Below are 12,231 nucleotides of genomic sequence, written 5' to 3'. Positions count from 1 at the left end.
TTGTTTAATTGGATGAGAGTTGTTTCATTGGATGAGAATTGTTTAATTGGATGAGAATTGTTTCATTGGATGAGTATTGTTTCATTGGATGAGTATTGTTTCATTAGATGAGTATTGTTTAATTGGATGAGTATTGTTTCATTAGATGAGGATTGTTTCATTAGATGAGTATTGTTTAATTGGATGAGAGTTGTTTCATTGGATGAGTCGTTTCATTGGATGAGAGTCGTTTCATTGGATGAGTATTGTTTAATTGGATGATAATTGTTTAATTGGATGATAATTGTTTCATTGAATGAGAATCGTTTTATTAGATGTGAATCATTTCATTGGAAGAGAATCGTTTCATTAGATGTGAATCATTTCATTGGATGAGAATTATTTCATTGGATAAGAATCGTTTCATTGGATGAGAATTGTTTCATTGGATAATAATCATTTCATTGGATGAGAATTGTTGAATTGGATGATAATTGTTTATGTGGATGAGAATCGTTTTATTAGATGAGAATAATTTCATTGGATGAGAATCATTTCATTGGATGAGAATCATTTCATTGGATAAGAATTGTTTCATTGGATGAGAATTGTTTCATTGGATGAGAATTGTTCAAATGGATGAGAATCGTTTCATTGGATGATAATCGTTTCATTGGATGAGAATCGTTTTATTAGATGATAATTGTTTCATTGGATGAGAATCATTTAATTGGATGAGAATCGTTTCATTAGATAAGAATTGTTTCATTCGATAAGAAACGTTTCATTAGATGTGAATCATTTCATTGGATAAGAATCGTTTCATTGGATGAGAATTGTTTCATTGGATAAGAATCGTTTCATTGGATTAGAATTGTTTAATTGGATGATAATTGTTTAAGTGGATGATAATTGTTAAATTGGATGAGAATCGTTTCATTGGATGAGAATTGTTTAATTGGTTGAGAATTGTTTCATTGGATGAGTATTGTTTCATTAGATGAGTATTGTTTCATTAGATGAGGATTGTTTCATTAGATGAGTATTGTTTAATTGGATGAGAGTTGTTTCATTGGATGAGAATTGTTTAATTGGATGAGAATTGTTTCATTGGATGAGTATTGTTTCATTGGATGAGTATTGTTTCATTAGATGAGTATTGTTTAATTGGATGAGTATTGTTTCATTAGATGAGGATTGTTTCATTAGATGAGTATTGTTTAATTGGATGAGAGTTGTTTCATTGGATGAGTCGTTTCATTGGATGAGAGTCGTTTCATTGGATGAGTATTGTTTAATTGGATGATAATTGTTTAATTGGATGATAATTGTTTCATTGAATGAGAATCGTTTTATTAGATGTGAATCATTTCATTGGAAGAGAATCGTTTCATTAGATGTGAATCATTTCATTGGATGAGAATTATTTCATTGGATAAGAATCGTTTCATTGGATGAGAATTGTTTCATTGGATAATAATCATTTCATTGGATGAGAATTGTTGAATTGGATGATAATTGTTTATGTGGATGAGAATCGTTTTATTAGATGAGAATAATTTCATTGGATGAGAATCATTTCATTGGATGAGAATCATTTCATTGGATAAGAATTGTTTCATTGGATGAGAATTGTTTCATTGGATGAGAATTGTTCAAATGGATGAGAATCGTTTCATTGGATGATAATCGTTTCATTGGATGAGAATCGTTTTATTAGATGATAATTGTTTCATTGGATGAGAATCATTTAATTGGATGAGAATCGTTTCATTAGATAAGAATTGTTTCATTCGATAAGAAACGTTTCATTAGATGTGAATCATTTCATTAGATAAGAATCGTTTCATTAGATAAGAATCGTTTCATTAGATGTGAATCGTTTCATTTGATGCGAATCGTTTCATTAGATGTGAATCGTTTCATTAGATAAGAATCGTTTCATTAGATGCGAATCGTTTCATTAGATGTGAATCATTTCATTGGATGAGAATTGTTTAATTGGATAAGAATCGTTTCGTTGGATGAGAATCGTTTCATTGGATGATAATTGTTTCATTAGCAGTGATTGAATGAACAGTGAAGTAGAATAGTTCGGAATTTATTTGTGAATTCAAATCATATTTTTTTGAGAACAAAAAACTGAAAGCAGCAAAGTGCTGAGTATGACATGACTGTTGCATTGATATAATTATTAATTTACACATTTTCATGATGTTAAATTCATCATGTCAGCTATCAGAGTCATTATCAGTCATTTATTAGCAGCCAACCTTTAGTTGCTCTTGCCAATGTTGTCTGCTATTATTTCTATGCAGGATTCTTTTCAGTTTGTTAATTACAGTAACATGACGATGAAATGTGATCCGACTAGTTTTCATAAAATGCTGCTTAGACCAAAAAGATAAAGAAAATATATAAGAAAAGTGGTTGGCGCTCCGACATGACCACCTGCCAGTTTTTAAAGTCTTCATATCTGAATTACTAACAACCTCTAACTCGCTAAGGCTCTGTTGCATTACCCTCGTCACGATACGGCCTTAGATGTACTTCTCCCGTTCTGCATATGGAACACATTCTATGACTTAGCAGTGCTTTGCATGATCCGTGATGTTACTGTTTGACAGTGGAAATAAGCAGACCAGAATTAGAAACATTTGCTGCCTGCACTGGTTTGTGAGACACATTCCTGTGGCCAGTCTGCCTGTTCCGTTTGTTGCTTCTCTCTCTACTCAACAATCACCGAATCCCGGATGACATTATTTTTCACAACAAATAGATTGTGTTTGGAAAATATACTTCAAATGTACTTGTTATTGTATTCCTGCAGACCCTTTATTGTCTTTTACTGCAACACATTTATTTTACTTTTCAAATGACACATCTGGCATTTAATTAACATCTGCAATTACCTCTCACCTTGGAAAAGGTTTACATTCAGTGTTTGAATCACTTTCTCACCTCATCAAACCTGTGTTTGATAGAATGATGAATGTTTCATTGAGTTTTTAAATCAGAGGAAAATACTGAGTTGGAACTCATATTGTTGTTAATTTAGCTTAAAAACACATTCAGATCAAATGTCTTCAAAATAATGCAGCATCACCTGTTATCGTCACTAATGTGTGGCTGCAGTTGCACTCCTGCCTCAGGAGTTATTTAGCATGTCCTCTAAATGTACCAGCCTTTTCTTTAATGACACTCAACTTTCAGACCTAAGACCTGTTGGTAAATACCAGTGTATTTCATTAAAAATAACTATGTGGATATTGCATTCCTACAATACAGTATTTATTTTCTGTGTATCTATTTGGTTCAACAAATATTGAATGAGGATAAACTCCCGTCAACTGATTTTATCCTGTCTTGTAGGACTTGCTGGGGAAAGATATTCTGGAGTTCTGCCATCCTGAGGACCAGAGTCACTTGAGAGAAAGTTTCCAACAGGTAGGACGGGACTGTAGCTGTTCATTGGACCTAAAGGTTTCTTTTTTCAGTCAGGTGAAAATATCATGGGGAGATCATTGTAAAACCTGAGAAATGGTATGAGAAAAGAAAATAATTACAAAGCCAAAATAAATGTATTGGCTACACACCTACAAAACCTGTAAGTAAGTAATTAAAAGGTATTTTAGAGCACTTTTCAAAAACCAGGGTCGCTAAGTACCTCACAAAAAGACACAGCATTTGAATTCATTTTCAAGTCAGGGGTGCTTCTTATTCCGGGGCCACATGGAGAAGAAAAGTATACAACCCTGGCCCAGTACTGACAGTGGGAGCTGCTGGTGGACTTCAGATGGTATCATCACATTTTATTTCAGTAAATTCTATCTGCTCGTTCTCAAGCACATGAGAAAGGGTTTGAGAAGAGCTTAATATTCTTCTCAATTGCACACAATCTTGAAAGTGCTTCAAATTCTGTGATCAATGATGTGAGAAGTCACATTTGTCCCCATTTTCAGAGAAATGATGGGCGGCCATAGTGATCACTATCACTACTTGTTGGTGTATAGTGTCTGGACATACCTGGACATACAACTTGAAATTGAAAAAATAATCCAAAGGAATTTAAATCATTTTAAAAAAATGCAAACTTCATTGGGCAAATGTATGCATATGATTGGAGTTGAGTATTACCCATAGAATCCAGTAGAGTCCAGTAGAAGGCGGAGCCTGTGTGAGGTAGAACTTACCACCGCATTTTGACTGACGCCACACACTCCTAGCTCGTAATACTTCAAATATATAAATATTACAATACTTTCGTCAGTGGGCCATATAGGCTCAATCACTATTGTGTTACCTCATAGCGACATTTATTGAAATGAGATGCTCTGAGATTGAGAAGGAGCTTGTCTCTTAGCAGACCTGCTAGCATCCATATAGCATTGTTCAGTTTGGTTTGACAGGAGTGCTGGCAGGCTGAATGATTGGGTTCAAGTGATTATTAGTCTTCTCAATCACCGATAGAGTTGATTCTGATCATAAGTGAGTCCCCTGCAACTCTGTTACATGTCACATAACATTGGGTAATACTAACAACTTGTTTAAGTGATTCATTCTATGATTTATCTGGTTTATTCACAGAGACCCCATTCTCCATATTCAGCAGCAAAACAGCATCGTTCTACCTGTACTGTTCATAGCTGATGTTAACCAGAGGAACATTTTCCCTCCTCCTCCTCCTCCCTGTCTATTCTGTGGTCTCTGCCCTCTGTGTGGATTGAAAAGTTCTCCATATCTGTGATCAGCTGCTCTGGCCTGCCTCAGCAGTTGATTTCAAAGTCATTTTTGATCCATGTCACATTGGGAAGAAGTGCAGTTCTTTCATTACTCAGACTGGCAATCAGAGGAGCCACAGAGAGTACATGATACAGCACAAATCACTACTATATAACAACATAACTCAAAACTTAGAAACCAGAGTTATTGCATTCCCACAGATGGAGGTGGTTGTGTTGAAAAAATGAAATGGAATAAATGGGTTCCGCCTCTGTTCTTGTCTCAGGGAATGCTCTGCTAAAGCCGTGTAATGTAGACTTGATCACATCAAAGCTGATTGATGAAACTCTTCACTCTCAGGTGACCACACTGGAAATTGTTTACTTCAAATCTGAAAACAACGAGTATGAAAAATACATAAAGATGTTCATGTTTTATCACAGTATTGCTGCTACTCCAGCTGGATAGTTAACACTTGTTAAAACAGAAGTATGAATCAGTGGTGTTCCTCCCTCTGCAGGTGGTGAAGTTGAAGGGTCAGGTTCTGTCTGTGATGTATCGTTTCCGAATGAAGAACAGAGAGTGGATGCTGATCCGAACCAGCAGCTTCACCTTCCAGAACCCGTACTCTGACGAGATAGAGTACATCATCTGCACCAACACCAACGTCAAGTAGGTTCCTCACACACACACACACACACACACACACCATTTAAATCAGCCTAAATCTGACCAAAATGTCAGATTTAAAAAAAGAAACATTTGATTTATTTTTCTATGTTCAGTTAACATTCTCCTAAAAGGATACGGACAGCAAAGCACAGAGTAGTAAAGACACAAATACAACTCTACCTATCAGGCATTCATAAAGGATTTATTGTTGGAATGCTGTTAAGCATTCCAACTATTGTTCTTCGAATCTTTATTCAACTTCTTCTATTTCTTCCGTCGGACCTCTTCTTCTCCTTCATTTTTTAAGCTACAGAAACTGTTAGGGGGGTCTGGGGCCCACAGGGAGCAGGACTCAAAAGCAGACTCAAGGCGAGGTAGATAGGTTCCACGTACAAGTTCTTTACTTCGATTAGGGTTCGGTACACAGGAGAGGCACACAGGGAAATATCGCGGATACAATCCTCAAACATCTCCGAGACAAACTGGCACAGGACAAGGAGGAAACACAGACTAAATACACAGGGGAACGAGGCCCAGGTGGAAGCAATGAGGGCGGGCTTGTAATCACCCAGGAGGACGGCACACGAGAGAGGGGGGGTGTCTGAAACGAGAGACAAGGTGAGTGACAAACACAACAGGAACAGACTGTGGCAACAAACACTACCCAGAAGGTCTAGGCGTAACAGAAACCATTCAACTATTAAAATGTTCAGCTCTTTCACCAGAGGTCTGCTATAACATTTTATATTTCTAACCTTTAAACGTTTTGAATTATTAAGCTTTTTATTTTCAATGGGATCTCTATGGAAAATGAGTCTGTTTCCTCTCCCCTTCTCCCCCACACCCCATTTCAAAATAAAAGCCCCAGAGAGTGAATTCTAACTGAACTGCTTGTGATGAAGCTCTTTCACCAGAGGTCTGCTATAACTTTTTATATTTCTGACCTTTAAACTTTTTGAATTATTAAGCTTTTTATTTTCAATAGGATCTCTATGGAGAATATTTTTAAATGGCTTCAGGCACACAGGTGTTCGCGATTGAGCCAATTAGTGATGTTGATAAACACACAGACTCAGACACACGCGCACATACACTCCTCTCCCTCTATCTCTCTGTCTCATACAGTCATTTAGGTCTTAGGGATCTTTAGAGGTCTAAAAGTAGTAATACTACTACAGCTATTAGTACGACTGCTACTAGTACTACTACTACTGCTACATCTTCTACTGCCATTACTATTACTATTACTCCTACTACTACTACTACTACTACTAGTGTGATATTAAATACTACGACCAATACTACAGCTTCTACTACTAACACTTCTACTACAACTTATACTGCTACAAATATCACCACTGATGAATTTTTTTAAGCCACAGAAACTGGTCAAATATCAAAATGTTCAGCTCTTTCAGGAGAGGTGTGATATGACTTTTCATATTTGTAATCCTTAAACTTTTTGAATTATTAAGCTTTTTGCAATTTGTTTTTGAATTGGATATCTATTTTCAGCAATGTTTTTGCGATTCATTTCAGTTTTCAGCATTCCAACGCATTTTCAGCAGGAAATGCTTTTTCTAGTTATATTTCATATTTTATTCTACCATTAATATTAAAAGCACAATAACCAAATTGATCCACACACACAGTACACCACACCACAGTGGTGCAGATAAGGTAACATTACAAAGAAGGGACCATCATTTTCGTATTTTGTATAGATAGATAGATAGATCGACTTTATTTCAGACTCGGGGTCCATACAGACAGATACATAAAAAGACAGACACAAACAATAAAAGTACAGAGGCCTAGCAATGCCTTACAAAGAGACAGCTGTACCAATGTCTCCACAGCTGGGACTGGTAGCGTGTGGTGCTAAACCTTATGTTGGTTAAAACAAGTATGATCCCATTTACAGAGTCATTCAGTCTACAGATGAATTTGTACATGAAATTTCTTAAAACTGTTTGGAAAGTGTTGACTCGTGCAGCCACAAACATTTCACTAGCACTACTCCATCTTTGTCTCTTTAAAAGTATTCTCATGGCGTCATTGTACGCTACTTGAAGTCTCTGTAGACTCTTTTTTTGTAGTTTGACCACAAGTGTGCAGTGTAGAGTGGAGTACAATATGCTCTGAACAGAGACATCTTCACTCCATCTGTACACAGACCAAACTTGCGTGAGAGACTGTTTGCTTGTGCAGACATCATACGACATTGCCTGGAAATGTCGTTATCATCAGACATGTGTTCTGTTAAAAAATGACCAAGATATTTTACTTCACTACAGACACCAAGATTATTGTCAGACAATTTGAAGTCAGTGAAGTTTAGACATTTGTCCTCTTTAGTTCTACAGATTAGGCTCGCACTCTTACTGGCGTTGTATCTGATGTCATGTTCCACACCGTACACAGTACACATAGTGAGGAGCTGCTGAAGACCAGCGCTAGAAGGACTAAAGATCACCAGATCATCTGCATACATGATGTGATTAACCAGAGTATTGCCAATCATGCACCAGTATTACAGGCTTTCAGTTGCTTGGAGAGATCATCAATATACAGATTAAACAGAACTTGTCTGACACCATTGCTAACCCTAAATGGGGCTGAGACACTTTTACCCCATTTTACTCTCATACTCTGATGCGCATACCAGTAAGCCAGAATTCTCACTGTGTATGTGGGGACACCTCTTTGGCTCAGTTTAATAAATAATTTCCTATGATTAACACGATCAAAAGCTTTGGAGGCATCAATAAAACACATAAGAAGTGATGAGTTTTGACCTCTGTATTTGTTTACAATTTCCTTTAAGGCATATAAACACAAGTCAGTGCCATGTTTGGCTTTGAAGCCCAACTGGTTATCTGTGGAGGTGATGCAGTCCTGTATTCTGTCCAGCAGAATTCTTTCTAGGACTTTTGACAGGACGCTGGCCAAAGCAATGGGCCTGTAATTCTCTAGGCTACATACTTTACCAGCTTTGTTTTTAATGACTGGCACAAAGAGAACAGACAGCATTGCGTCTGGTAACAAGCCGTGAATCATGAAGCCAGTAAAACAAATAGCGAGGAGAGGAGCTAACCTCGGACTAGCATATTTAAGGTGTTCAGCAGTAATATGATCTAAGCCACTTGCTTTGCCTTCAAACAGTTTGTTGATAGCTAGGTGCACCTCATATGATGTAATTACCATTCACTCATTACTCTCAGAACTGTCCACGCTGTACAAATCACTTTTGATGCAGTTAAATAAGTTGCTATAATGCTGTCGCCATGACTCAGCAATGTTGTCTGTTCCTGAAATTCCATCTATAGTGCATGGTAAAGATGTTTTACAGTTAAGAGCTCTCACTTCTTTCCAAAAATCAACTAGGTTGTTGCTTAGCAGCTTCTTGGCCATGGAGTCAGCCCTCATGGCTTGATCATTCTTGCAAATGAAGCGAATGTCATACTTATATCTTGCATTGGTGAGCTTCTTGTACTCAAGCACTGGCCCTTGTCTGGGTCTACCAGCTAGAGCCCATGATTTGAAGGCTTCACAGGCTTCAGCACGATACTCAGCTACATACTCGTTCCAGCCAGGTTTGATGTTATGGGTCTTATTATGATGCTTGTAGTAGGGCTTACTGTCTTTATACAGAGCACTTACTATATCATTGTACATGAAGCAGAGATCTCTCCTATGCACCACATCCTTACAGTTAACGTCAGTACACACAGCTGCATCTCTAGCTAGATGAATATGACTGAAGGACTGGTCTGTACGAGCAGAATACACTAAGACGTCCTCTTCAGTGAGAGTTAACCAGTCAAGTTTTTCTGTGTTGACACTCTTTCCATTTCTAGATAGCGCTGGTAGATGTTCAACATTTATCGACATAGCAAAAGGTATATGATCAGTTGTTGCTGCTCCATAAAGAATGCCCATACATCCCAATGAAGCATGAGCATCAGCTGTACGAATACAATGGTCCAGCCATGATGTAGTGTGCCAGGCCTCACTAATGTATGTATAGCTATCTGGCAAAAAGCACTTTGCTTGATAATATAAAATAATTGTCTTTACAAAATTGAGCCATGTGCTTGGCAAATACTGAGCTTGTGTCTGAGCTATCTGCATTCATATCCCCAATAACATAAACACTAGAAGAAGTATTATCTTGAATGAAGGAATTGATGAGGTCAAGCCTATTTAGATATTCATCCTCATTGTGATGGCACTCATAGGGTGTATAAACATTTAGGATAGTGAATTCCTTATCATCATGAGTAAACTGTATTGCAACACACCAGTCAACACCAAGCCTGACCACATTTATCAAAGAGTCAAGCTTCTTATTCCAGAGAATAGCCACATCCCCTGGAATCCTTCCTCTGACTATTCCCATGCCAAAGTCAGTTGTAGACTCCCCAGCACCATGAAAGTTATCATTAAAAGAGTTGAGTTTTTCCAAGTCTTGCTTCGGTAAGAATGTCTCTTGTAAACATAGCATGTCACAATTCTCCAAAAGGTTGTCAACAACCATGCGGCGAGCTTTATCCCCAACGCTCTGGCCCACCCGCAGGCCACGACAGTTGTACGACAAAACCCCGATATACATTCAGCAAAGCAAGTGAGTGCCCACAGCACCAGCAGGCAAACTCATTCCCCCCACAGCAAGTGCATGGTTAGAGCCGATAACTCCGCCCTGCGGGGCTCAAAATAGCGCCGGACAAATGCCCCTTCTGGCCAGAGCTCCGGAATGTACATTTCATCAAACTCATTGCATTCAGCAGATACTTTGAATGAGCTGAATCTTCTGTGGACAGTGTCGCTCTTTAGACAGTTGACCTCCCGGCTGAGTTTTTCCTTAAGATACGCAGATAATGTTTCAGCGTCTAGATCTGGTGAGAACCGGGCAGCATTTTGATGCTGCCCACAGCTCCGGTCCCAACAATAGGCTTAACGTTGCCGGGTTTCTTTTTCCGCCCGGGGGCGACAGTACGCGATCCCGACTGAGCAACAGCGCTCCCCGGAACACGCGCCGGCTGTCGGCCTTTTTTCACGACATGACTCCATTTTGGGGAGCGTGACACCAAACAATCGGAACCTCCCGCAGCCATCTCCTCGTCCAGATCGCAGGGTCCCGCATCATCCCGTTCTCCGACGTCAACGTCCGAGTCCTTCGCCAGCGTAGCCCCAAGCCCTGCATCATCAGAGCCAGTGGTCCCAGCCTTCAAGTCAGGTCAAGTCAGGTCAGTGGGACGCTCCAGTGCACACAGTCGGCGATCAATTTCCACAGTGATGGCACGAAAATCCTCGCCTACATCAGCCTGGAGCTGCATCGACTTCTTCAATGAGCAGACCTCAGTGTACAGCTGCTCCATTTTCCCAAGTAGACTCGAGACGTCCAAGTTGGAAAACGTCACCGGAGGCAATTCATCCAGGAAATGAGAGACAAATCTGGGAGTGTTCTCCCCGCACTCATTTAGGGCTGGGCGATAAATCGATTTAATCGATTAATTCGAATGTGTGCTTTAAGGCGATGTGTTTTATTGAAAATCGAGAAAATCGCCCCCACCCCTCCCCCCCGTTGGGTTCCCGTAGTAGAGTGCGCGCGCATTGTTTACAAACGAAAACAATGGCGGCCAGCAGTGAAGCTCTCGTTCTTAAGAGAGGGAAGAATGTGTCTTCGGTGGTCTGGAAATGGTTCGGGTTCGTGTCATCTGACACAGAACAAACAGCACCACGATGTAAGGTCTGTCTAAAAGCTATTGCTACAAAATCAAGCAGCACAACTAATTTAATGCAGCACCTCAAACAGAGGCATGCCGCCGAGTGGGAGAAGCGTTGTTGCCCTGAGGAGGGAGCAGGACCGCGGGAGCACAAGCGACGCCGCCGCCACCTCACAACAACAACCCAGCATTTTGGAGACATTCACCAACTGTACTCCGCATGAGAAGAAGAGTGCCCGGTGGAAAGCCATCACGGATGCAGTCGCGATGTATATCGCAAAAGATATGGTGCCCATATACACCGTGGAAAAGCCGGGGTTTATTCACCTTCTCAAAGCTTTGGACCCCAGATACGTGCTACCAAGCCGTAAACATTTTTCTGACGTTGCCTTGCCTCGGCTGTACAATAGTACACGCCAAAGGATCTCTGCGGAGCTGGAGGGGATGTCATTCTACTCCGCAACAACTGACCTGTGGTCCAGCAGGTTGACCCAGACACCGATCCACTTGACTGGTGGAAGCGTCACCAACTTAACTTTCCAAGGCTAAGTACTTTAGCAAAGAAATACCTCTCTGTGCCAGCTACAAGTGCCCCCTCTGAGAGGCTTTTCAGTGTGTGGGGGGGCATTGTTACATGCCACCGTGCATGCCTGAAGCCAGAGGTAGTAGACAGGCTTGTCTTCCTGGCAAAAAATATTTAGAAAAAACATGCACTACTGTTTAATACTGTTGGTTATGTTGTGAATGCACTTGATTTTGTTTACATGCACTTATTTACTATGCAAAATATGTTATGTTGATGTTAGATCAGATGTTGCACTTTTGAAAATGTGAATGTTAAAGGGTCACATACATTTTATTTCATGCTGTGTTTGTATCAGTGTATTCAGTTAGAAAAGCTTACTGTAAAAAAGTTACATTTGCACAGTTGTTTACAATGGAAGGCTACTATTTAATGCCATTTAATGTTATGTTTAATTTAATTTTATATTTAAATGATTCAGGGAAACAAAAGAGTGACGAAATACTTTTTGTATACTACAGGCACCTTCCTACAATGTTCAGGTTTTGTTTGCACTTTATTTTTATCAACCTACTTGGGAAAATCATCACAAAATAAAATAAAAAA

At 39.3% G+C, this 12,231-nt stretch overlaps 1 protein-coding gene across 4 annotated transcripts in view; it reads left to right on the top strand.

Moving 5' to 3' along the window:
* Positions 1 to 12,231, top strand: part of arnt2 (aryl-hydrocarbon receptor nuclear translocator 2) — a 69,725-nt gene that overhangs the window by 40,278 nt on the left and 17,216 nt on the right. For all 4 annotated transcript variants that reach the window (XM_079281661.1, XM_079281660.1, XM_079281659.1 and 1 more), the window contains 2 exons: positions 3,352 to 3,426; positions 5,222 to 5,373. In XM_079281661.1, coding sequence (XP_079137787.1) covers positions 3,352 to 3,426; positions 5,222 to 5,373 — 227 coding nt within the window. The remainder of the gene's footprint in view (positions 1 to 3,351; positions 3,427 to 5,221; positions 5,374 to 12,231) is intronic.

This window comes from Melanostigma gelatinosum (assembly GCF_949748355.1).
Source record: "Melanostigma gelatinosum genome assembly, chromosome: 2".
Lineage (NCBI taxonomy): Eukaryota > Metazoa > Chordata > Actinopteri > Perciformes > Zoarcidae > Melanostigma > Melanostigma gelatinosum.
The sequence above is the reverse complement of the archived record's forward strand: the minus strand, read 5'-3'. Positions and strand labels throughout refer to the sequence as shown.